Raw genomic sequence first — 27,126 nt, 5'->3', positions numbered from 1 at the left:
ATCGTGATTACGAATCCAGTGTCAGAGCTTTATAAGCAGGTCTGCATTAATACCAAGCGTGTGAAGTTGGCTGTAGGCTCCTTTTCTTTCTACGCTGTAATCCAACAGCAACTAAAGTAATGATCCCAGGTTACTTACTTAGTTGTACTCTCTTGGAGAGAGGCAGGTTTACACTTGAGATAAGACCCCGTGAAGAGGGGTCTTTGCCCTCACAATACTTGTCTGAAAAGTCTCTGTTCTTCGATAGGCTGACATCTTTGTGCGTGGCATTTGTCTGGTCACCCACCTTCTCTGATCTTTGGATCCTGTGTGTAAAATAAGCACAGTAATAATTCCAGTCCTTTCAGGAATATTTTTAAAATGTCAACTAGTCGTTTATAAATGCTTTCATAGCAATTATGTGACTGTGTATTTACAGCTGTTTTCCGGCAAATGTAGTGCTGTGCCTGACAGTCCTTGTAGTGAAGGTAAGACGAGCTTGCTTTGTCTGTTTGCTGTTCTGGCTGCAGTCTAGCAGGACAGCTCATCAGCATCTGATTGCAGATTAAGACTGGAAAAAAGTTTTTTAAAGCCAAATTAAAAATCCTATTAGCCACCTATATTTTGAGGTTCAAGTTTTCCTTTTCTTTAAAATTAAGAAGATATTTGCTTTTTTTAACTTGTTTTTCCTCTCTTTTTACCACTGTCCCAATGTAATTCTAATACTTTTTCAGACAGTGGATTCAATAGTACTCACTCTATGCAATTTATTCTTCTGTTATGTAGAGTGAAGATGGACTTGCTGATGGAGATTCAGGAAAAAAAACTTCTTTTTTCCACTTGATTTTACTTCTCTGTTTTGCCAAATAAGTCACCAAGTATAGAATAGTATTTGTTAGCTGGATTTTGCACGCTTATTCACACAAAAATAACTCCATGTTTTTTAGACTCCTTCAGAAACAATGTTAGAAAAGTGACCCATCAAACAGAAGTCTGTCTTTCTCTGGACTGAGTGTTCACATGCACACACATGCATGTATGTTAATGTTGGTAAGCAAGGGATCATGCTAGCTTACCTTTATGCAGTCTACTTCCAAAAAATCCTCACTATATTAGCCTTAATATCTGTGAGAAATCGGTACTCTCACCTTTATATAAATTGCAGTCAGTTTTTTGATAGAATATTGCAGCCTGGCTGGGAAAGCTTTAGCCATGCACCGTCTATCTTCCAGCAAGTTCACGCAGCGGAGCTATTGGACTTTTTTGTAACTTTCTAATTCTGCCATATGCTGTCTAAACTAGATTTCTTATTAAAATCCAAACACGCCTGCATAAAATAAGTCCACTTCTTGCCCTTTTGCCAACCTCCTTCTCCCTCCTGAAGTTTCAGGATTTCTGTAAATCCATGGTACTTCCAGCATTTCCTTTGCCGCTGTAAGCACATTCTCCTTTGACCTGTGAAAAGCCGTTGATTTTTCATGTGCAGGATGTGGGTCAGTCAGTTGGTAAGGATGCTGCGGTGCAGCCAGCTTCTCGTGGCAATCAGTCTGCTGTGTTATAGCACAGAACCGATAAAAATGTATAGTTGTTGTGTGGTTAGTGTGATGGGTCAGTGAACCTAAGGAAAACCTGGTCTTGGTACGTATGCCAATATATAAGAAGAAAGTTTCTACTTCTCATTCTTCTGGGCTGATCCTTAAGGATACAGCAGAACTAATATATTTCATTTTCCCCCAGATAAACTCTATGCAGACTTTTACTTTATCCTTTACATCCTCAGGTATGATGATGGTCAGCAACTGTAGCAAGCTTACATGTGCAAATCTGGCCAGCAGCAGGGGATTAATGGTGTAACTATGGAATAAAGCTTTTTTTTTTTTTTTTTTTTTTCTTCCCCCAAAAGATTATTAAAATAAACTGTCCTTTGAAAGAATTCCCCAGAATTTGTAACATCAGTCTCCCTGGGGATGGAAGGACATACCTGCCACTTTTCTTCATAGGTGATGATTTCCAATGCCTTTCTGCGTACCGAAGTTATTTATTTCTAGGGGTATCACATGCTGCCTCTCTTCTAGGGAAAGTGCTGCTCCCTGAGAAGACTGTCTGGTTGGTTTTAACGTATAGGAAAAACGTCTGTAATTGTCAAATGCTATTGACAGCCCATCAGATCTTAAGGGGCCCAGGTTGTTCTAGAGATTTTCTTTTAGCTTTGCTCCTTGACAAGATTTGTCATTTCATAGGTGACATTAACTTCTTTACAATATGGTGCCCCAGACTGGACTGTTCACCCACATATTGCTTAGAAGATTGCAAAAGAAAAGGATGAAACAGCTGAAAAAAAACAGTTTCAGCGGCTTAATCTCAGTGTATTTTCCATGTGCCATGTCAAACACCACTTCAAATTAAAAATAAAAATCCCCTCTTCCTCCAGGAACAGTCCTCTGGTTTCATTTTTCAGGCTTTGCTCAGCTCTTCCCGGCCGAGCTCCTCAAGCAGTGTTCACCGGAGTCGGGCGGCGGAGTTGCTGCATGACTAATCAAAACTGCTATGGCCTGGGAGCGGTAACAAGGCTCCTTTGTGAGTCTAATTATATCCCCTAAGCTGGCGCAGCAGCACGGATTAGCGCAGGAGGAGGACAGTCGGTCGCTGAGGGCTGTGGGGTCCCATGCTCTGCTCCGCCAGCATCGCCTGCTTTCGCCGGGGACGGAGCCCAGGTGGGTGCCACCCGCACCCCACACGTGCTGCGCCGGCCCGCAGCTGGGCCCCATTGCTTCTCCTCCAGCTCAGTCCCGCTCCTGCTGCCTGATGTGGAGGCTTGCTCGCTGGCCGGGAGCCATGCCTGGTCCCTGAGGAAGGGGTCTGGGGCGGAGGCGCTGCCCGGCGGCGCGGTGCCTGGGTAGGTACCTAGGGCTGCGCCAGGGAGGGAGAGGCGCTGGCCAGAAGGCAGGGCACCGGCACCAGATCAGCTCCAGCAGCTCCTCACCCCTATGGCCCATCGTTGGGATAAGCAAGCACTTGGGGTGCCTTTCTCTTGGCTTTTTTTATGTCTTATTAACCTGTCCGTGGAAGGGGGTGGGGTGGGGGAGAAAGCCATGCAGGGTTATCTTGAATGCCTCTGATTAAAATTTCATAATAGGATTGTTGAAGTGGAGTCGGCAGGTGTTGAGGAGGGGAGGTGACTTTGAGAAGAGTATTTTGTGGTTTACTTGCCAATTTGCCTCCTGTTTCTCACGCAGACCTGGCTTTGTCATGCTTTGTGCTGCTGAGCAAAACCACTCATCTCCCAGCAAGGCCATGCACTGGGCTGGTTTGCAGTTGCTGCTTTCTAAGAGGTCTGCAACTAGTTTTCTTGGACGGGTCTCTTCATCCCAGTGTGTATCATCAGGACGAAAGGAGTAGTAGAGTTAGTCTGTTAGTGAAACTAAAAGTGTCAAGGCCTGAGAGTTTTTCAGTCTTGAGCTTTTATTTGTGTGAAAAGAAAATTGAATGGAAAAAGTTTCCGAGGCTGTGAGCAGTTTGCCAACACGCACAGAGGTTACACAAGGATGCAAGGGGATTTTTGCGGGACAGTGCAAGAGGAAACGAGTATGCTGGTAAATGTGTGAGACCCAAATTGTTTGTTTCTCCCTGTAAATCTAAAGAAGGGATCATGGGATTTCTTGGTGGGAAGGAGAGGTATATGAAGTAGTGAGCAAAACTGGTGAAAAAAAATATCTTTTAAATACACTTGTCTTATGCAGTTTTGGGAAGGGGGAGGGGTTTACATGATAAATTTGGCAGAGTGGGATTTTTTTCTTCCTGCCAGTCCAGTCGTTGCTTCCTGCTCTTCGAGAACATATGCTGTGAAGGTGAGGCGCCGGAGCAGCGTGGGCTCAGGATGTGTTTCTGTCTCTATCTGCTTAGTGGTGACCAGACAGAGCAGCCAGCTCCATTAAAGAAATCCTTAATCTAGTGAGGCTAATGGAGCTTCCCTCCAGCAGGAGCTGCTTGGATAGGAACTGCCCATTGTATTTGTGGGGCAGGATCCCAGAAGAGTTATGGTCAACTTCTGCGGGTTACTGTTGGTTTATAGTAAAGCATAATAATACATAGCAGAGCGTTGGCACGTAGAACACATCACACGGTTCTGCTGACCTCACTGAACATCAAGTAAAGCTATAAAATATTAGTCTTTCATTAATCACTTGGAACACACGTGTAATATTCCGTGTGTCTCTTTCAGTGACTGTCTTTTATATATGAAAGACACCTTTTCTAATCTTTGAAGCTGTTTAAACTTCCCTGAGGGAGCTCTATACCGCCCTAGCACCAGTGTTACAACCCAGTTTTGTTTTCCAGATCCAGAAGACTAAATCTAGTACATACAATGCAAACAGCTGAGTATTCAGTGTTAGACTGAGCCACATTCACCGCTCTGGATTTAAAAAATAGTGATGTAGTCACAACTTGCATGTGAATGTAGTATCATTATTTATTGTGAGATTGTCCATAGATACCTTGCATTAGGATCCATACCTTGGTTTATATGGGAAGAGTGCACAGATGAATTCAGTTATTAAACTACTCAGTCACTTCAGAGGGATGCTGATAGCCCCTGCGGCTTTTTAACACACAAGCTTCAGCAGCAGGAGTAACTATTTATGAATATTAGCTAGAGCTTTTTTTCCTATATTTCGTCATTGATTGTAACTGATCTGGCCTTGGAAAATCATTGAGGTAGTTTCCAATTTGATTTCTTTGTATCCAAGCACATGTTTCAACTTGTGGTTTTTTTTAGTTTTACTTTTGCCAGATTGACTCTCTTGTAAAACTTATTCTTGGTGATAATTAGGGTGACTAAAGATTGAGATCTGAAGGAGTGGTGTGAGGTGGGCTGGAAGAGGAATAATCTGTTGAAGATTTGTGGTGTTATTGCTGTGAAGTGATTCTGTTTTCAATCTTGCTTGGAAAATAACTTTTATTTTGCTGCAAAGTGACTGAACCCAGCTTTCAAGTCTAATGATGTTAAATTGGGTGCATATCTTGGCACATTTACTTTCTGCAAAATAAGCTGTGAAGCCTGCAAGAACATTATTCACTAAACAAAATCAGCTCTTCTCTGGGAATCCCAGAAATCAAGAGTTGTCTGGTCACCTTTAAACTTCCATCTCTAAGTGGTTTTGAGTGTTTTAAGGCTGCCATACATCTGCTCAAAATAAGGCCTGTACGTGTTCCCAGGGTATCCAAATCAATGGGAACAGCACTGTTGCAGTTAATAGGTTAAGTAGGGTTTTATTTTGTGGATCAGCATAAATATACTGAAGACTTGAGTGTGTTCATTCAGTGGCTGGACTGGAGGAGGTTCTTCACTTGGACCAGCGGCTTGGGCCGGTGGCTCTGGGAGCTGCTGCCCGAGGGGCTGAGCCGCAGGGGTGGCACAGGGGACGTGACTTGTCTGTGTCCACCGCTGTTTCTCTGGGGCAGGGGGTGAGGTGGCTATCGTGGGTGAATCTTTGGCAGAGGTATTGCCAGTTCGATATCCTTGTGTTCATTGCATTTGCTTTTCGTGAATTCTCTGTTTGTGTCTGCGTTTCTGGAAGGGTCTCACGTTATTGAGAGGAGTAAAGAAATTAAGCGTTCTCTTTTTAGGATTCGGACATACCCCTCTGTTTCTGTGTGTGTGATGGAGGGAGGGAGGTTTGGGCAGGGGTGGAGAGAGGGACAAGTCTGTGCATCCTGTAGGTACAGTACTGTCTGCAGGGAGGGACCTGTCTTCTCCAGGCATAGCTGCTAGTCCCTTTGCAATAGGAGGAAGAGCATCGCTGTCTCTGGATGACGCAGATACTCATCCGTAAGAGAGACAGTTCAGGGGAAGAAAGGTTATTCTTACCCATTCATGCTTCTGTGGCCATCAGCTGGATCTTAGTCTTGCATAACCACTGTGTGATAAGGATCAGCAGAGAGGGCTGAAGCTGGGGTCCAGCTCTGTTTCTGACAGAACAAAATGGCAGGAGATGAAGCAGGACGTAGAGCCAGCCCCAGCCAGCTTTTTTCGCTTGGTTCACTGCAGCCCCCATCTCCTCCCTAGGGATGGAGGGTGGTGGCCTTGCCTTTCTCAGGGTAAGGCACAGATCTGCAGCCCTGCAGACTGGTAGGAGCTCTCGTTGACAGCGGTGACAACATTATACCTGCCCATGCAGATCTCCTCTACTTCAGTGAAGAGTCTCTACACACAATGTTGAAGAAACTGGGTCCAGGTTAAGACAGGCATAGGAGGAGAGGAGCTGATGCTCCAAGAAGTTGTGGGAAAATATCTGCCCTTTGTCAATAGAGAAATTGTAGATGGATGCCTAAGTGTTTCAAATTGTACTGCTTCTTGTTATAATGCTGTTACAGCTGCAGTCATCAGTTGGAGATTAAGAAGGGAATATAACTTGCAATTGAACAAGTAGCTTCTCCACCTGAAACTTGAGCTGCCCCTGGGAGGTAAGCAGGGAGAGGTTACCTCAGAAGATGATTGTGCAACTATAACCACCTTATGCCTCGGGCTTCCAACACGTTAAGGCAGCTGAGATTTCATGCCCAAATCATGAGCTCTGTAATGTGCCAAAACTCTAATGTCTGTTTTAATCTAAGAATAGTTAGTATGACAATAAAAATCCTTTTTTTTAAAAACAGTGCCATATATCACAGAGTGATTTACAGTTGCATAGATATCTCCAAATGTCACATTCAGTGGAAACACTATAAACTTCTACATACACTTATATGTGTAGTCCAGAAGGGGCTCTTCCAGAAGAGGGTTTTCTTTTTTTTTTTTTCCCCCCTTTATTTTTTTATGCAGCAGTTTTTCCTTTCAAATCTCTGTGGTCCTTCTGAGACCAAGATGCCTCGAGGGAAAGTTTCTGCATAAAAAGCTTATTCAGTTCTTTATTAATGTGAAAAAAATTGTAATTTTTTTCTGCAATATTGCACTCATCTTTTGTCTCAGTTACGGCTAAGCTGGAATAGATGGGTCTTGGATGTTCTGTGACATTACCAGTATTTATTTGGAAGATTACTTGATAGTCCCAAGTGTTGTGAGAATAGGCTGAGAAGCAATATTTGTATACTTAACAAATGCAAGCCCTTAAATAGACGAGCAAAAAGACTTCATATGGGCCTGTTGAGTTGGTTCTGCTTCTTATTCCAATGTTTGTTCTGGCTCAGAAGGACTATATCATTGGTAATGGAGACCTGTGGTATTGTTCTTAATATTTACTTCATTAAATACCATTCCTGCAGTGCATCTGCTTTAGCCATTCCTTTTTGTGAACAATTTTACCACATAATGTATCGTTGAGGTTGCATTATCCTCTGCATTTCTATGCCACCGCTACCAGCATGGATTCAACAGAGGGGCTTTTGGGTAGGGCAGTCTAAATTGGGCAACAAGTTTGTCATTCTGTATGAATTCCCTTACTGGTCCTGTTGGCTGGTATTATTTTCAGTATTCCTTCTCTTAGATTTTGCTGAACTCAAGTCATTTCTGCTGCTATATTTGGGGGAAAAATGTGATATGGCACTTGAAAAGATTTCAGAAGAGCTGTGGGGAAAGCCAGAATTTGACTGTTGATCTGACGTAGATGTAGTTGGAGAGTTGACTTAGAATACTGATGCAGAAGTTCAAGAAACGGGAAACTGAGTTGTCCCTCATACGGCACTGTTGTTCTTGTAATGTCAAGATGTCCATACCTCCTTTTTAATGTGGTGGTAATCTCGATATTACAGCTTCAGACTGGACAAGAGGGGATAGTAATCATTCCCTGAAGAAGACAAAAGCTGTTTGTGGCCAGTTTGCACTGATTTTAGATGAGGAATAAGATGGTTCGTTATTAGGGGTTGGTAATGCTGCATCCTCTAGCTTCTGCATTTCAGAAGTTGGATAAATAACTCCCACCTCAAGGAAGCGCAGGTGCTGGGTTTAATGTTCATGCATGGAAATTTATAGTTATGGTATTGTGAATCCAGAATGTGTTGAGAGTAAGATTTTTATAGAGTTCAAGATACTGCTTTTGAGGTCTACAGGCTGGAGAAAGCTCAATTGCCAGTGTAGGGTATGTCAGGAGTAAATTAGGGTTGGGTGGACTGGAGCAGAGGAAGCCAAGAGAATCAGACATTTCTTTTTGAGAAGAGTATTTTGCTTGGTGATCTTGTCTATGCACTTCTGAAATGTCCTGTGGATTCTGATGGAACAAAAGGCAGATCCTTGTCTTGCTGTGTTTTCTTTATTCATTTTGAAGGTCAGTCAATACACACATCCACACACGGTGTGGGGTTATATTTTTTTATTTTTTTTTTTAGGGATACTATGTTGATTATTTTTAGCTCATAGATAATGTGGGGGTTTTGCATGTAGATAGGTTGAAATTTTGTAGGTTTTGGAAGGTTCAGCTCTGAAGCCTAATTTGAGTTCAGGCCTGCAAATTGTCCCTAAACTAAATAGATTTTGAAGGCAGTTTATCTAAACCAGTAAATAATTCTTACCAGCCATTGATAGAGCTCTTAAATCTAGTATAATTAACTAGCCTGATACACTGGATTTAATACATATTCAGTGTTTTCCTACATGTTTTAATTTGATTATTAAGTGATGACAGCACCATCTTTATCATTACAACTTTCCTTCTGACACTACAGTGGATCCACAAAAAAGCCTGTCTGGCTGTCAACGTAAAGACACAGGTGGGAAAAGACTGTGTAGGAATGGGCCCACAAAGGGAGTACAAGCTTGCCGTGTTCTTGGAGAGGGGAAGGGAATAGCCAGCCCCAAACAAGTATGGGACAGGGATGGAGAGAGGAAAGTATGCAAAGACGGAGGCGGTGATGGCGCTCCAGGGGGTGGTGACTCCATCCAGGGAGATGGTTGAGCTGAGCAAAGAGCTGCCAGCACGGAAGGTGAGGATACAAAAACTTTTTGGAAAGAGCTTCTGTAATTGCTAGGGGTTAGGAATTGGGTGGACTGCTGTTAGACTGGGCTTGTTCATTGTTTCATGGTTATTCAGTTGTTAACAGCTTTCCTTCATTAAGACACAATTTTCTTCAACTGTAATGTGTTTTCAATGCATTTTAACTAGAAAGGATAATAGTTTACTATTTGATAAGTCAGAGGGATTCACAAAGTTGATTAGGAGCCCAACTGTGATTTAGGTTTTTCTGCTCATCAAAATAATTTAAACTTTGAAAAGACTTGAGTATGCTAGGGCAGTTGTAGATTTGTCTTAGGATGACAAGGCTGCTAATGACTTCTTTTGCATGAAAATTTTATTCTTTCTTTTTAATTTCTGTACATGAGTGTTGCTTGAGACTACCAACTGTTCTGTCTCTCAGCTGTTTATCTTCTGCAGTTTGTGTGTCTGTGCATGTTATGTGCACAGTCTTGGATGTCTGTGGTTTTTTGCCTGTGGCTAATCCAGCTGGCACTGGACAAGGGGATGGAGGCAGTGGGGCTCAGCTGTCTGAGGTCAGAGAAAGAGTTTTTTCATATACCAGGCTGATTAGTTTTCATCATTGGTCCATCCCATTCCAGTGAAGTATGTCACAGGGGATTTTCCCAAAAGAATAGATGCTAATACGCAAGGAGAGGTGGTTCTGACAGCAAATGGGGTGCATGCTGCTGTTAATGGGGAGAAGCAGAGTCTTGAAACAAAAACTCTGGTATGGCTTGAGTGTTGCCAGTAGTAGTTTGAATTTGTGTATGTCAGCCCTCCTGTGTTTGTTTTGGAAAACAGTGCACAACTGGCAAACTAACAGTAATGTTGCTGTTGACAACTTCTGATATTAAGAGCTTCACCTTTAAATTAACTTTCTTAGGTTATTGAGTTGGCATACTAGTTTTTTTAATCTCATATAAGCAGCATTTGATCAATTATGATTTGAAAGCATTTCCATTTAATCTTCAGCAGATACCTAATATAACAACCTTCACATTTTCATCCCAAATAAAGTTCCATTCAGGCATTTTTTTTTTTTTTTTTTTACTCAGGGAGTAAGTGTGAAAGAGAGGAGATGGTGTGTGTTGTTTTTATAAAGCTCACAATAGATCTGCAGATGTAAAAGGCATTGCCTTAAAATACTTACCATTATGATATTTACCAGTAGTTTTTCAGGTTTATTGCTCACCATGAACAGGCATTTTACACATTTTAAGTTTATGCAGTCACTGTGTGGCTCACCCAAACAAAGCCTAAATTTATTGTCCCTCTTTGAAAGGACATTTAAGGCCCTCCTGGATAGATCGTGTGAATGCACATAGAGTGTAGAAAAAGTATTTAAATCGCTGCTGTCTAAGCTCAGGACAGCGGGAAGTTGGGGCATCCAAGGCTGAATCTGCCTTCCACTCAGATTCTCTACAACTACCTGAAAGGAGGTTGTAGCGAGGTGGGGGTCGGCCTCTTCTCCCCAGTAACGAGTAATAGAACGAGAGGAAACGGCCTCAAGCTGCGCCAGGGGAGGTTTAGGTTAGACATTAGGAAAAACTTCTTCACCTAGAGGGTGGTCAGGCACTGGACCAGGCTGCCCAGGGAAGTGGTTGTGTCCCCATCCCTGGAGGTATTTAAAGAACAGATAGATATGGTGCTTGAAGACATGGTATAGATGGACTTGGCAGTGATAGGTTGACAGTTGGACTCGATGATCTTAAGGGTCTTTTCCAACCTTGACGATTCTATGATTCTATGATATTTTGACAAAAGAAGTGCTCATTCAAAAAAACTTTATCTTTTTTTCTTTTTAGGAAAAAAAAATATATCCTGTCCTAGTTGTGAGCTCCCAGGTTACGCAGTTGGGTGAGGTCTTCGCAATCTGACGGGAAAAATATGTTGAACTATTTTTGGAAGAAAAACCGGTGACATTGTTGTTTCTTCTTATTATTTGAGGCCCTGGTGGGTAACTGCAGCTTCGTGGTGGTTTTCAGCCTCCTTTTTTTCCCCCCAAGGATTCAGAAGACTAAAAATATCTGAATAATGTTTTTCATAAATTGAGTAAGTGATTTGGTAGTTTATTTACAGTGGCTTTTTGCATACTATTTAATTGCACTGTATGTATTTTAATCCATTGAGCGCAAGATTAGTGAACTGGGGAGAGGAAAAAAAAAAAAGACATTGCTTGGAAGGACTTTTTTTCCAACCCCCCAGCAGCACACAGAGATTTATAAAACTCTTTAACAAAATGTTGGTATGTCTGGCTCATATGCATGTTATTTTAAAGGAGGTGAGGCGAGAAAGCTGGGAACTATGAAGTCATTAGGGATTTATAAGGCCACCGGCAAGGGCACCTGCGTTGTCACTACAAATTCTTGAAATTTCTCTATATGGAGTAAAAAACGATGGATGAGTGGCTTGCTGAGGAGATCCCAAAGACCGAACTTCTCGTAGTTACTTGCCTGGCTGGCGCAGGGCAGCACTGTTCGTAACTAGCCTTGTTAACAATGTATGAGAGGATTTTTTTCCATAGGACAAACAACTGCAGCATGATTTGGTTTATTTGGGTTTGAAACAATCCGAGGGCACCTTGTGAGACATACCATTCAGTATGTGCAGTGTCCGAGCATACTTCTTGTTTGAGAATGCCAATGACTTGTGCGTTTGACCTTTAGGCACGTGTAAGCTTCCATTTTATCTCAGTGCTGCAGCCTTTCTGCATTTCCTTAGCATTGCATCCTTGGCATGCAGGCAGAGCAGTCTTGTAGCCATTTACCTTGTACTGGAATCCAGACAAATTCCTAGTTATAGGCAAGGTTTAAAATAACTGTAAGCAGTTTGGACCTCCTGCTGCAACTATCAAAATGTGAACTTGGCTGTATGAAGAACAAAGCGCTGGAGAGAGGCTTTGCTTCACGGCTGAAAAGTCTGAGTTGCATCGTGGTGAATGGAGGGAGGAGAATTTTATTTTGATATCTGCTGTTCAATTTAACTACATTGGCTGGTTCCCAAATTGTGGGGCTTGCAGGGAAGTTGTGTCTTGAAACATGGGGACTACACTGTGAAATGGTGGTCTGCAGCTTTGCAAACAAAAATGTTCTGTAGAAACTAAAATGACTGAAAACTGAATACATTTTTTAAAGAATCTTTAATATAATCACTACAACAGTTTTAACTCGGAGAATTAGTGCTGACTGTGTAACAGTTCTTTGTAGATACAGCTCAGTTCTGACTGAGGCCACTGACTCATCCTTCCTTTTAAATCAGAAAAATTGGGAATTCTTGCCTAAACCCAGGTTTTATTTCAGTAGGAACAGTAGGAAGCATTGTATTCACAAGGACTGGCATCAAATGCCCGCTTCTGGTTAGATGTGCCATAGGGGGAACCCTGACTATAAATAATTACTACTGATTTGAAGTGGTAGTGTGAATTCTGCAGTCTGAAAGCTGCATCCTCTAGAAAAAAAAATACTGTCATGCAATGCGTTTCATGGTCACAGAAGAACGGTGTACCACTTTAATGTCCTGAGGAAGGATTAATTATCATGAGAAACAGTAATAATAAAACAAATAGGAGAGCTGAAGTTGAGTTCTGTTTGATTTTTCAGAGTAGATGCCTTCATCGTGGAGTCCTTCCCGGTAGTTGCAGGCAAAGCACTACTCCGTGTTTATGTGGAGATTTCAAAACCTCCTTATGGCAGCTTTGTGCTGCCTTTATTAGCATAGGTGGAACCTGGCGGTGGAGGGCTTTCTGTGGGCTGGAAAGGAGTTTTTCTTCTTTTTCCTCCTGGATGAGCTCAGTCGTTTTGAAGAATTATTTAGATTTACCATAAAAAGTAATCGTATGGATCGGTAAATTCGGGGCAATATAAGGACATGAAATAACAGAAGATAGCCTTTAAAGAGGGAAGTGGATGGGCAGTCCTGGTTAAAATGCCCCGTTGGTATGACTCTTAGTTCATTTTCACATTTCCAAAGTTTTACCTGAAAAATCCCTGTAGGAACTGTTCATTACCCTGTTCTTGAGATGGGTCAGAGTGTTTTTGTGTGGGTATGTCAGTGCTGCTGGTATTAAAAACACTCCTTTGAGCTGAAGAGAAGGGGCCAATAACAAGATGAACGACAGCCAGTTTTCTATTTCATAAATACTGTACAGCCTCTGTCATGTGTAGCTGCTGCTACTTGCAGTGAAAGATTTGCAGCCTTACGCTTCCCTGTGAGCCAGCAGTCAGGCCTTCCGTCTCTGTTGATTCAGCAGAGGGCTGGAACGAAACATTAACAGGCAAATAAATACTAGTGATTGCTTTCCCCCTGGATGCAGGTCCCTGGAACTGCCTGTCCTCCTTTTGCTTTGGGACTCCAAATGCAAAAGCCTGTGTGGTGGGGTTACAACAAGGGTGCTCTTTGGTAGATGGGAATAAACCAGGAATTCTGTTGGGGGGCGGGGGGGGGCAATACACACCTCTGTTGTTGTATCTGCTGGCCTTTTATGTGAACGGTATCTACAGGAATTCAGAATGTGTCTGAAAACAGAGGAAATGGCTCGTATTCCTTGATGTTTTTTGTTGTATGCTGAGGTAGTTCAGTTACTTTATTCAGTTTCCTGTGTAGTTTTCATTTTTAAGATATTTTTCTGACTTTTATTTTTGTTTACAGACAAATCTGCTTGTCCAGTTTAATTATTTTTCTTTCTTGGTCAAAAAAGTACATTTTCTCTCCCTGCTCCCCCTTCCCCCCCACTGCCCCCCATCCAGTCAACCTTCTTAGTATTGCTGCAGCAATCTAAGCCAGTATCTCTATAGCCTGTGAAATTCAGAATCTCTTTCTTAATGACTTCCACGCAGTAACTATAAAAGGACAGATTTATTCTGAAAAACTGGATTGGAAAGGTTATTTTATTGCTGAAGTATTTGCTCACACACATGTCATTGAGACGACTAACAGATTGCTTATAGCCAATAGAAATTGTTATTTTCCCTTTGTATCATATTTTCAAAGCTTATCAGCATTTTCCTTCCAGCAGCTTTTGTAAAAGCACTGGTAGAAAGACGCTCTTGGTGAAATGCTTTTATTAACGCTTCCATTAATGCTTGAGGTTTTCTGGGCTGTAGGTTCAGATGATCTCATTCTGTCACTCAGAATTAATACAGAGGTATTACATTAGAATATAAATGCTCATCTTCCAGCATCTTTAGTTGCCTGCAAAATGTTCCTGTTCTGAGTCTTTTAATCTTTTCTTTCCAGTCCTTCTACCCATTTGTGCTGAGTTCTGGAGTCAATAGTCATGCTGTGCTCTATTTACTGTTTGAAAAAAAAATTGTTTCTTGAAGTGCAGGAAGTAGTAAATGGGATTAAATGGTGAGAATCCAGCGGAAAGCATTGTCGACTATGCACAGTAAATTAATGTTTAGTCATGTTGTGGACTTCAGCGAAAGCAGGTGTCTACATGATCCACCCTCCAGGTATCCCACCAGGCTGTTCAGACTATTATGTCTAAAAAAAAAGAATGTCTCAAAAATATACATGTGTCCACAAATACAAAAAAAATGAAACAGAACTTGTAAGTTCTTGTCCACTTGACTTGCCTAACATCACAACTCAGTCCAGTCTGTTCCTCCCCTTGCTTGGCTGCTCAGGAAGATGAAGGTGGTGGTGGATATTGTAGCACAGAAAATGCCATCTGAAAATGATGTTCATGTGGCGAGAAGCTATCTTATGAAGATCTTGAGAAGTTCCATGAGGTACAGTACTGACTTTACAAGTGCATCCCTTCTGTTCCTTCCCAGTGATTGAATTCCTCTACCATTTGCCAAACCCATAGCAAACCGTCACAGGAGTCCTCTTTCCCAACCTTCGTTTCATCACACTCCAAGCATTGCTTGTATTGTGCTAGTTTTCTAGTCTTGTATTTCTTTAGCGGTGCATCATAGAAAAGTAATTGTCTCATAAGAGATAAACCTTTTTGCTGAATCGATGCCTAGGAGGTGTACTGAATTTCCCTAAACAGGTATTTGTGGTTTGCCGAGCTGGTATCAATACCATTAGAGGTGAGCTGTGGGGGAAAAAGACCCTTCAATGTTCTGTGCAGCTGAACAGTGGAACAATTTTTTCCATACCTGAACACAGGTTTGGGGCCCTTGGAGTACGCAAGGACCGTCTGGAGCCCAGCATCGCGTGGCTGAGCAGAATCTTTTGCACTTGTTTGCACTGAGAGTATTTGGGCTTCTCCACCGACTCTCTGAATTTCATATTCTACCAAGAAAGAACATAGTGATGCTCTGCTTAACTATTTTCTCTTTTGTCATGCTGGGAAGAGTAGGCTTTTGTTTATGGAAACAATTACTTCTTTTTTTAGTGACAGTAGTGATGCTACACTTCTTACTGAAATTACAGCTTCCCTGTAGAATTATTATTCTCCTTTTGTAGCCCTGCATGCAGAGTTTGGAAAGGCAATTCACCATTGAATTCATCAGATCTTCCCGAATGTACTGCAAAAAGCCGTGTACTCAAATTTGACCTATTTTGAAGATACTGGGTTTATAATGAGCTTTAGTTTTGGTCTCTAAATCCAGTGGCTTTCTGAAAACCCAAATTTATAGAAAGGGGGAATGTAAAAAAATTCATAACTGCCTTTAGAGTTCAAGTTGAAAATAGGGAAGACTTTCTCAGCAAAGTAACTTTGTAACTTAAATTACTTAACCTTGCAGTAATAAACTTCATAAGTGAAATACCTAAGTGCATTAAAAAAATCTCAAGAGCTAAGATCCTGTAGGCCTTTGTTTCAGACTGTGGCTTGGAAGGATGGGATTTGTCTCACCTTGTACCTCGTCTAAATTTTAAATTGTGCTTTCCCCAAGATGAGCCAAAGAGAAGGGCAGGATGAATTACCTTCAAGAAGTTCCTGCTTCGTTCCCGAGCGACTGAGAGGGTCTAGACAAATGGCCCGTGCTCTGCATCTGCTCACTGAAACAGAAGTGGCTGAATTCCACCTAGAAGGCTTATTTAACACTGGGGAAAAAAAATGCACTTGTTTCGTGAGTGCCGAGAGGTGTTACAAACAGCAAGTCCTTGGAAGGAAGTGCAAGCTGCTGTTACTGATTCCTGAACAGAAGGAAGGGGCTGAGGAGTGTAGAGCAGTTTTGCAGAAAGGTTTGCAAAGTACAAAGCTCTAACAACTTATGGTTGTACTTCTTAGAAAGGATCTCTTCAGTTGCATGAGCATGTACATTTGGAGGTGATATCCAAGTACGTATCTGGGGACTTTGAAATGCTGAACTATGTTTGAGGTGTATTCTTTAAAAAAAAAAAAAAAAACCCCAAACACACAAAAAAAGCCTGCATACCTGGGGTGCCAAACATTTCAAGAGCTGAAGCAGAACTTGGCTGAAGTTAAAATTATTAGTTATATCACTCTTACTAACTTGTATGAAACAATGTACGTGGCTTTATTCCTTCCTGTCATTAACTCTTTTCTTCCCACCTCCTCCTATAAGCACATACCTTCAGTAAAACCTTGCCAAAGCCCTACTGTACTGTTGACATGTTGTCAAAGAGTCATAAATCTCAGTATTAGCTTTAACTGTTAAAGTTCTGGATATGTGTCAGTTACTTTAAAATTTGCTTGCCTGTCTCCACCCCTCATAAAAACCACCCCACCCCCAAAATAAATAAAATTTAAAAAAAAAAAAAACACCCACAACCAAACACAAAACACCCAAGCACAGACCTTGGGGAGTATTGACGTCTCACTGCATCTTGAGCATTTTAAAGGAATGCGGGTGTCTTTTCAAAACTGGCATGCATGTAGAAAGTTGTCTCATTTGCTGTCATTTAAAGTTGTTATGCCTCTGTCATATCCGTATAGCGTTTGACTACTGCCTTGGTAGATTTTTTGCTGTGTGTCACCTTACTAAACTGTTTGCATTAAACTAATACACTCTAACTCTCTCGTTTTCAGAAGAAATGACCTAGCCTGCAGGCCTCACTCCTGGCACGCAACCAAATTTACAGAAAGTCAACCTGAGACGGCCACGTCACACCTTTCCTCGTCCAACGCCTGCGCTTCCTGGCACTCGCGCTATCATGCAAGGTGAGACTCTGTTTAAGTTACGCGCATTAAGCTCCAACAGCGAGACAATAATAATGTAGGTCGTGACACTGAGTGGTTTTTGAAACCACAAATGCAGAACGATTGTATTATATGTCTTTAGTATTGCCTGTCCTTTCAAGTGCTTGAAGGGGGAGCATGGGAAGTTTGACATACGGATGAGTGGATTTCAGAAACAGTTTGTGATATGTGCGTGTGACTGAAAGGTAAGAAACTAGCTTTAAAGGCACTTAAAAGGTTGTGTTTCTTGCTCTGCATTTTCTTTCAGTGTCCACTGGTAAAATCTGAAACCTCTGTAAGCGAAAAGAAACCATCAAAATTAACATAAAGTGAAATACTGAAGGGAGAAGAAGTTGAAAAATACTGTTTCAGACTATTAAAAAGACTTTTCCTAAAGGGAGGGTGCAGAATGTTTTCCTCTTAGACTTCAAGGTGTTACTGGTTTTATTAGTTAAACTGTCTTTCTGTAATCTGATCTTCCCTACAGCTGTGCTCTTGCTTGTATAGAGAGGTAATGAGACCAATGATTTTCAGTCTCTGTTTAAAGCACCTTAATATTTGTTAGGTCTCATTCAGCACTAGGGGAGAAAGGCTGGCACCCATGCAGTTTTAGTTGTGAAACTTTAAACTTTTAGGTAATGCCTTTTTATGTCTGGTTACAGGTTCTCGTTTGTTTCCTGCTCAGAGGTGACATTTTTCAGCATTTTCACAAGGGTTTTTTGGTTTGGTTTGGTTTTTCTTTTGTTGCTTTTTTCTTCTCAGTTCCCATTGGGCCATAGTTACACTGAGCATTAAAGAAAATGAGTCTGGTACGCAATCCCCATTTGGAAAGTAGGCGTGTGTTTTCTATGCTTACTGGTGTACATTCTCTGACATTACTTCTTGATGTTAATTTACGTGGTAGTTAAAACAGAAGAACATTCATACTTTAAGGTTTTGTTTTGTTTTATTTTATTTTATTTTATTTTATTTTTCATGTCACTTTTACAATCATTTTCACATCGTTTGTTTTCTGTAGAAGCTCTCTACTGTTCTTAAAATAACTTGCTGTCTGCCCTTGAATAAAATATGAATGTTAACACTTAGACAGAAAGGTTTTTTAAAATGCATTTTGTAATACTTCATTAGCAGAAGTTTTAGCACATTATATTTCTCAAATCTTCGATTATAATTGCTGCTGTTTTACACTGATTTAGAGAGTTTGTATTTAAATTTCATGTAGATGGGCTGAATTGGATTTATAGATTTGAAGACAGTAAAAGCCCTTGTACATAGAAACAAAACTCAGGAATTTCTAAAAACTCCTGGTTGCAATGCTAACTCAGGAGTATTTCTGCTTTCGGTCTACAGAGTCTTCTGACGGAGCTGTAAATCAATATATGCTTCCTGTTCTTCCTGATGGTTGTCCTTGTACCTTGTGAAAGTAAAACATTACAAGACACGTGTCTCAAAGTGTGATTTGATAGGAGCTGGGTGAATCACAGTACTTCAAAAAGAAAAACAAAATTAATTTCGTTCAAGGCCAGTTTGAAATGAGCTTTGGGCAGGAAATTGTGGGTGTAAAGGAAAAGGGGGAGGGGAATAGAGCAGTCCTCTCCCCCTACATATCAGAAATAGCAGCAACTGCTGGTAGATATCAGTGTTAATCAAAAGGGCAAATTCTGCTTTCTCAGATGCTGCCGAAAGATTTAGTGGCTTTAGCACAGTCTAATACCAGGGTTCCCAGGGCACTGCCATCCTGAACCCCTTGGCTGCCTGTGCTGCCCACTTGAAAGGTGATGTATTTGGGAGATCTGTCAGTCCTGGTGTCTGTTGCCCAAGACAGTTTCAGTGGCAGAGCTGACATCAGACTGCGGCTGCTGGAGGCCCAGTATTCCCAGAGTGCCAGCCCAAGGATTTGGGTATTATGAGGATCCCAGTTGCAGAGGGGAGTTCTTTGGGATTGTTCATCTGCAAAAAGAGAAGGTGAGCAGTTTCAGAGATTCCTCACTTTCAAAGTAGAATTCACAAAACTGAGAAGCACCGTGCACTCTTAAGTCAAGCACCAAGCTGAACAGGCGTACAGCAATCAGTAGCTGAAAGCAGCAGTATGCAAGGCGATAATAGAAATAGCCCCAGGAGGGTATATTTCTAGCCCAAGGATGGGGTCTGGAATTTCTTGTCCTTCCTTGAGCTAAGCATCTGAGATTGGTATTCACAGCCTAAAATCTCTTCTGAATGTGCCTGCCTGCATTCTGTGAGTGTGAAAACTATATCACTTGTAAAACATGGGGAGTTCCATCAGGGGGAGAGATGCTTTTGCTCTCTTCCAAGGTGGATATACCTGGATTTTTTGTGTTGGGAGGGTGGGGCACAGCTGGACAAAACAACCCACTGAAAATTGTCTTTACTACCTAGGTAGATGCTAGATTAAGCTATGGGTAATTTGATTTGATTTGGTTTTGTTTTGGTTTTTTTTTTTTTTGGTTGGTTTTGGGGGGGTGTTGCCAGACGACTGAATTTGGACCTTTGAGAATGTGCATGAAGCTAGAGGATGACAGACAGACCAGAACCAATTGTACCAGTATAGATAGGAGAGGGGGTAGTTCTGGAACCTGGCTTTCCTCATCCACCACTATATGTGTATTTTTTATCATGTGACTTTCGTTCAAAAACTGTAAGCTGTTGTGGGAACACTAGGCCAGGTCTAGGTGCCTCTCACACAAGGGTAGAGAGTTAGACTTTGTAAGCTTTTGGTGACTTAATTTCCCTCTGTGAGTCTTCTACTGTCTTTTTCACAGAAGTCATACCTTAACAACATGGATGCAGACTTTTTTCCTAGCCCACCCTAGACTAAGGCTGAGCGAACTTTTTTGGGAGGTGTGGATATGAACTATCTTAAGTTGCTGGAAGTTTAGACCCTACATTTTCTTCCAGCGGGATATACTATAATAGAGGACCTTACAATCTTTTTTTTTTTTTTTCCTTTCATGCCCCTGGGTGTGCAGTTGAAACCAACAACCTCTTCTGCTTCATTCTGGCCTTACAGGTGTGGGTGTGAGGCAAGTATGCTTTGAGAAGGCTGCTTAAACTGAGGTTTTGGGGCAATTAGGGTCAGGTACATCTGGTCTGTAGTCCCGTGTGGTCTGAATGTGGTCTGACTTGCTGAGATGATGTCATTTCTGGGATGTCCCAGAAGCAGAAGCTTATGCCCCAGGGTTCAGGGGGGGAGAGTCCTTATTGGCCAAAGTGGCCAAGGATGGTGTTTGTAGATTATTCCTGGATTTTACCTGCCAGACTTCAACCAGTAGTGTAGGTGCTTTTGTGATTTTTCTAGCAAGGCTTTGACCTCTTACGATGATGATCTCTGCTTCACATTTGATACCAGCAGATCTACATGAGTCTTGTAAATTGTAAATTGAGGCTTTTCCTGCACAAGTGTCACCTTTATTTTAATCGATGCCAAGTATCTCTTTAGTGCTGAAGAGGGAGAAAAATACCAGCAATTCATAGCAATATCTGGCTTACATTCTTCATTAACAAAGGAGATCCTAATAATGACCCAGACACTTTTTACATGAACCACAGTATCTGCCTAAGACAATTAGGACCTTTCTAAGTTTTCAGCAAGATATTTTAAAATGCTGAAAATAAAGGAATGAAAGAACAAAAAACGCACAGGATCAGGCCAATGCTAGTGTATATTGTTAATAAAATGCTTTTAGAAAATAAGCACAAAGTATACCTTCTCTTATGTCACATAAATTCCTTTTGACCATGTTGTATAGAAGAAAGTTACAAAGGCTATAGTAAGGCAGGGGGAGGAGCAATTCTCTTGTTAATACTGAATTCCAAAGATTTGTTTAGTTGACCTTGGCAATATTTTTGACATCACTGATATTTTTTATGTGGACTAATCTGATTTCATTGCTGGCTTTCACAGGTTTCTTTACTGCACAAGATTTGATAGATGCTTCATATAATTATAGCTACAGGGAAGTGGAATAATTCCGGGATTTCTACCAAGGGGCTTTGCATGCAAGGGCAAGAATTTGAATTTGGTATATAAAAGCAGGAGGGGCTGCCAGTGCAGAAGTGACACAGAGAGATGTGATGAAAATAATTGGAAAGACTGTCATCTCAGCATCAGTGTGTTGGATTGACAGTAGGTGGGTGCTGTGAAAGATATAAAGGAAAGAAAACAGGACAAAACTGCTTGGGTAGGAAAACAACAGAATCGGCAAGATTTTGAAATAGCGTCCTAGGCAAATGATCCAGAGGAAGTACAATGTCAAAGATGATGTTTCTATAGAGGAAAGAGTGGCAGAGAGGAACTGGTGGAAGTAAGGGTTCTTGAAGGAAGGTCAGAAGTTTAGTTTTGGCCATGCAGAGCTTACATTGCTCTGGCATCTCCTCCTGATATTTTCCTGTCAATGTTGTGGACCCTGGTGGAACTGAATGACATAGTTGTAAGGGTGTCAACCTGAGAGTAGTTTGAAACCACACTGGCAAGGTGCATGTGGAGGCTCAGAGCTAAAATGGTGGCATTTGAGGCAAGTGTTTTTAGTGAACCTCCATTTAGAAATGAAAATATTAAATGAATGGACAGATTTGGATAAGCAGGACAAGGGAATAACTTCGTGGGCTAAAGAAATTTAGAGTGAGATTACAAAAGATGGACAGGGAAGTACATGAGTTTAATAGCTGGAAGAATCAGGGTGCCTGGAAAATATGCTGAGAAATAAGTTGGTGTTTGTCCTGGGAAAGTGGGAGCTAATGGAGCTCAAACTGAACTTGTCTAAAAGTAAAGTCAGCAAAATCAACGATTTGCAGAAGGAGGTAAATGTGTATTACTTACTGATAAACTTACAAAGGGAAGTTGAGTTAGTTATTAAGGTTTCAAGCTTTGAATCAGAGTATAAAGATAAAGCCCTGACTTTGTGTTCAAACTTCCAATTTTATTAGATTGTTTGTCTTGAGTAACTGTAATGCAGATGGATCTTAACCAATGTTAGTAAAATCGGTGGCTATATATTTATAATTACGTTGTGGCATTTTTGACTGATATATTTAGGCTGAGGCTTTTTGTTTGTTTCCTACCATAGTTGTTCTTCTCATGACCTGTCAAACTCGTGGGATCAGTCAAGTCTACATCGCACTTCTGACCAATTCAGCTCTTTGGGAAGTATGGACAGCTGGGACCACACTCCACAAGTAGCCCAGTATGGAAGACTTTCTTCTGCAAGGTCTAATAGTAGCATTGACCATCTAGGGAGCCAAAGTAAGCGGGATTCAGCCTACGGGTCTTTCTCCACGAGTTCTAGCACCCCTGACCACACTCTATCCAATGCAGACACTTCTTCGACAGAGAACATGCTATACAAAGTAGGCTACTGGGAGACTGCTAAGCATGGAAACAAGACTGGCCAGTTCTTGAATGACAACAGTGGAATAGAGGACAAACCTGGGTATTTGCCAGGTCCAATCCAATACGAGAACAACAAAAGTCTTAGAATAGAGGAACACCCTGATGGCAAGCTCCCTAGCTCGGGGAGATCCAGTTTTGGACCTGTCTGGTATGTTCCTGATAAGAAGAAGTCTTCATCTCCTCCCCCCCCACCTCCACCTCTTCGTAGTGACAGCTTTGCTGCTACCAAAGGCCATGAGAAAGCCCATGGCCCTGGGTACTCAGAGGGTGCCAGCACGCAGCACTTTACAGCCCTGAACCGGTCTCAGCCCAGGAGTGACTGGAACTTGGAAACTGTGGAGCAGCAGCAGCGGCCCTCCAGAGCATGTGACAGGAGGGTCAGCAGCTCAAATTATAAATCTGATTTCAGTTCAGAACACAGTTTTTCTTCGACTGGTGAAAGGTACAATAGTAATGCAGGAACTGTGAACAAACTGCAGTCGTCCTTGTCCAGCACTGATGTTCGGTTTGCACAGCCTACGTACAGTTACCACCACCAGCACCAGTACAGTGATGAAAGCACTTTTTTTCACAATGCAAGAATCTTAGCTGCGCCTAAAGATCAGCAACATTATCTGTCCTATAGTGGCATTCAGGAGTTACCTACAGATCATTTTCGTGGCTACAGTCCAAACCAAGGCAGTCTGCTCAACACTTCCTCTTCCTCGAACAGCGCTGCTGAACAGAAGGTGGACAACACTGGACAGAGTCGCTATTATTGCGTGACAGCAAAACAGCCTGCTCAGGGAAGCTCAAAGCCACTCCAGCTCAAGGACGACAGCTGGAAACCTGCAGTGGGGACCGATGCATCGCTTGGACCTCACGAAAATCCTGCAGTTGTCACAATGGTCCAAAAACCAAAATACTATCTACCTCAACAATCTGTTGAATCTTTACTGAAAGGGTGTGAGAACAGTAGTCATTACCCAGTGGACAGAGAGGGGGATGCTAGGTGTGCTGTAGTAGAAGAAGCTAAAAAACCCAATCATACTGAAAAGTCTGGACAAAAGAAAAACTTTGAGAGCAGCTCTGAGGAAAGTGAAACTAGGTATGGTCAACAGGAATATGTAAAGGGCTGTGTCCTTACCACTGAAAACAGATCTGTGCAGAAAGATTTTAGGTGGGGGAAAGATGAGAGTAGCAAGATTTCTCCTCAGAAGACCCCAATGTTGCACTCTTTAGCTCAGGAAGGTAAAAAGCAGTCTGACAACAGCCCAGAAGTAACAGAGCGACAGGCCTCTTTTGACACTCACTTGTCCAAACAGGCACGAAGGAGCGATCGTTTTGCAACAACCCTGAGAAATGAGATCCAAATGAGAAGAGCGAAGATGCAGAAAAGTAGAAGCACTGCTACGTTAGTAGGGTCATCTGAAACAGAGGAGCGCGGTGAGACCTGGAAGCCAGATTCAGCAGAAAATGTCACCACCTCTCCAGACGCTAACTTTACCAGCACCTACAAAGATCACCTCAAGGAAGCACAGGCCAGGGTTCTGAGGGCAACGTCCTTCAAACGGCGGGACTTGGAGCCCAGCCCCGCTGAATATCTCCCCAGGTCCCCCGAGCGGAAAACTGGTAGTTACAACTCTTCGTTATTGGCTTTGGTTTCTGAAGATGTGTCTGGATTCCTCGAGGCTACACAAGCTAAGCCGAACCCTACAGGGAGTGGCACTCATCACGTTTCTCGCATTGGAGCCAGGAAGAGGTTCACAACAGAGCAAAAACTCAAGTCTTACTCTGAACCAGAGAAAATGAATGAGGTGGGGATGTCAGAGGATGAGTGCCGTGCTCATTGCCGTCCAAATACATCTGAAGAAGCCCTGGGCTCATTTGCAGACAGGTGGAAATTTTTTGAAGAAACAAGTAAGCCTGTGTATAGGAAATCGGCACAGAAGCCAGCTCCCCACGGTCTAGCTGAGGGACAGCCTGAGGGGCCAGAGAGGAAAGCTCATGGTGGACAAGAGGGAGAGGAGTCATGGTATGAGAGAAGAGGCCGGGCAGCCTCTGTTGGACTTGAAACTGCACATGCTTCAAGAGATAACATCCCCCACAGTAGCAGCAATAAGGCTGCTGATAGGACTGTGAAATCCGAACAGCCACAGCGCCTGGGAACCTTTGCAGAGTATCAGGCGTCGTGGAAGGAGCAGCGGAAGCCAATAGAGCCAAGGAGCTCAGGAAGGTACCATTCAGCCGATAATATCCTTGACGCAGGCCATGAACAACATGAGAAACCCCAGTACACCCATGAGAGGTCTAGATCATCCCCTTCTACTGATTTCTACAAACAGGTACAAGTGTCTTTCACATTATCCTTTAAATTGCCTGAGGTGGGGGGGGCAGGAGAGTGGTGGAGGGGGAAAGAGATAATTTTTATGAACATTTCCAGTTTAGGAACACAATGTAGTATGGTGTTTGCCTTTTGTCAGGAAGAGAATAATTGTTATAGGTAGCTCTCATAGGTAAAATGAAGAAGATCAAAGTTTGTATTGCACAGGAACCGAGTGTAGCAAAGAGCAATTGGATCAAGTAATTTCTTGTGTGTTGTAGCCAGGTGGAAGAAAACAACCTGGTTGATTTGATAATATCCTCTTTTTTACAGTAGAGGTATAGGAGGATCAAAGCAGTCTTCACCCAGAGTTACTTCTTCATTGGTGTGGCTGCATTCCCCATTTTAAGGCTTTCAGTTCTCTGAAATGATGCAGGAAAATGTTCCAAGGGGAAATAATATCTGCTTTTGTCTAATTTTGTTAATGGTCTAATGATTTTTCATGGATTTCCTCTTTTCTTCTAAACTTGCTTCATGCAAAAGCTACATAGGACAAAACTTCTGCCTAATAAAGTTTAGAGATTAAAAATATGCCTGTTAATGTTGAAGCTACACTACAGCAACAAATGAAACTGCTTAGTGTTTTATTTATGTCAGTTTGCTTGATTTAAGATGTATAAATTTATTCCTTAGAGAGATGCCAAATGTCTGTTCAACTTGCAATCAAATATTAAGTTAATTTTTAACTGAGCAGGGCCAGGGAATGGTTGGCAGGTGGCAGGGGAAGTAAACAGAGAAACCAAGTCTCTTAAGTTCTCTGTTTAAAAGATGTTTTTCAAGCTGCTACAAGATTGCCTGATATGTATAAAGAGTCATAGTGTGTTCAACCTGTGTTGAACTTCACCTTATGCAAGAAAAGAATTGTGGCAATGCAGTTGTATATTATTTTTTCCTTTTTTTTTTTCTCTTGGTAAAAACATTGCATACATATATACACATCCACACAGCACCTCTGTGTGTGTGTATATATACAGGGAGTGGAATGAGGATAGCTCAAAAAGAAACAAAATATGTTGATCTCTAAAAGCTGCGGATTCTTTTTCTTTAAGTTCTTTTGTGTCTTTAAGTTTTGCAAAAGTTACTTTTGAACTCTATGTGCAGACTTAACTATGCGGATAATTTACTAGGGTAGAGATTCCAAGCACTGGAAATATTCACCTGGAAGTTATTTTGAAAATTAAATTAACTAAATTATTAAATAATTGCCTACCCAGCAGAAAAATCATCATATAATCTGTTCCGTGTATGCATTTCTGGTTTATTAGTCAGTGCCTTTAAGTTCAGTATAGGCTTCCTGGGGCAAAAAGCAGACACCTGTTTAGGCACCTGGAAAATATGGTGATAAGTGCATTGAAGATGCGTACAACAGACTGAAGTAAATAAAAGCGTTCTTTTGCGTATATGATTCAGATTATTCCAGTGCTAATGCGCAGTTAAATTTCCTGTAGGTTCAGTGTTTGTAATGCAAAGCTATGCTTTGGGTGTGGTTGTTTGAAGATAGTGAGATAATAAAATTCTGGAACAGTGATGTTGTGTGTTTTACTGAGAAACTAAAGTACGCACTCAGGGATTCAAAAGCCGGTGTGTACTTGCCTCTTCTAAAATGCGAGCAATGCTTCTGTAACTTCTTTTCTGCATCTTTTTTTTGTCTTTGCCAAATGGAAGTTGCGAAGTTTATATAAATGTTAAGCTCTTCTGTAGATCAGCGAAGTAGAGGAGTAACTTGAGCACAGCCAGGTCGGCAGTGCTGCGCAAGAGGTCACAGAGCATACTGTACCACTTAAAACCAAACAAGCTTAAGACATGCTATGCTGTTGACTTCATGTATATTCAAACAGAGCAAACCCACAAATAAGAGGTTCCATAATCATAGATTTTTCAGGAGTCTGAAACATGATGACTTGGTGTCTTACTTGTGCTATAAACCACTTTTAGGAAGTCTCAGTTGAAGTAAGGAGGCAAGCAGAGGATTTAAAGGAAGATGGGGAGCGCATTTTCTCTAAAGTTACCAATCTGGGTGAAAGGAACTGCACTGTAAGGTAAGTATTTCTTAATTTCTGGCTTTCAGATGCTTCTTAAGGCAACTCTGGTCTGATCTTTTCCTGACCCAAACTGGAAGTTTTGCTAGGATGATTTCAGAGTTTTTGCAATGCCTTTTTCGCTTCTTTCCCTCCTCCTCCCCACATACTTCAATGTGCATGATAGAATTAATGTTGGGACTGAAATTTATGGGGACTCTCGGGTGAGCTTGAAGAAATTGTCAAGTGTTGAGTGTATTACAGTTTGTTCAGAGCCAGATGATTCTTATTAGGGTGCATGAAACGATTCAGAT

General features: G+C 41.7%; 1 protein-coding gene across 2 annotated transcripts in view; it reads left to right on the top strand.

Annotated features, from left to right (window-relative positions):
• SHROOM2 (shroom family member 2) overlaps positions 1–27,126 on the top strand; it is a 124,955-nt gene that overhangs the window by 62,475 nt on the left and 35,354 nt on the right. For both annotated transcript variants that reach the window (XM_087758304.1, XM_087758303.1), the window contains exons 3-5: positions 16,876–17,007; positions 22,110–24,756; positions 26,730–26,833. In XM_087758304.1, the coding sequence (XP_087614430.1) occupies positions 16,876–17,007; positions 22,110–24,756; positions 26,730–26,833 (2,883 nt within the window). The remainder of the gene's footprint in view (positions 1–16,875; positions 17,008–22,109; positions 24,757–26,729; positions 26,834–27,126) is intronic.

Source organism: Nipponia nippon, unplaced genomic scaffold (assembly GCF_047370975.1).
Source record: "Nipponia nippon isolate SJK-2023a ecotype South Korea unplaced genomic scaffold, ASM4737097v1 scaffold_2, whole genome shotgun sequence".
NCBI lineage: Eukaryota > Metazoa > Chordata > Aves > Pelecaniformes > Threskiornithidae > Nipponia > Nipponia nippon.
This window is presented reverse-complemented; position numbering and strand designations above follow the sequence as displayed.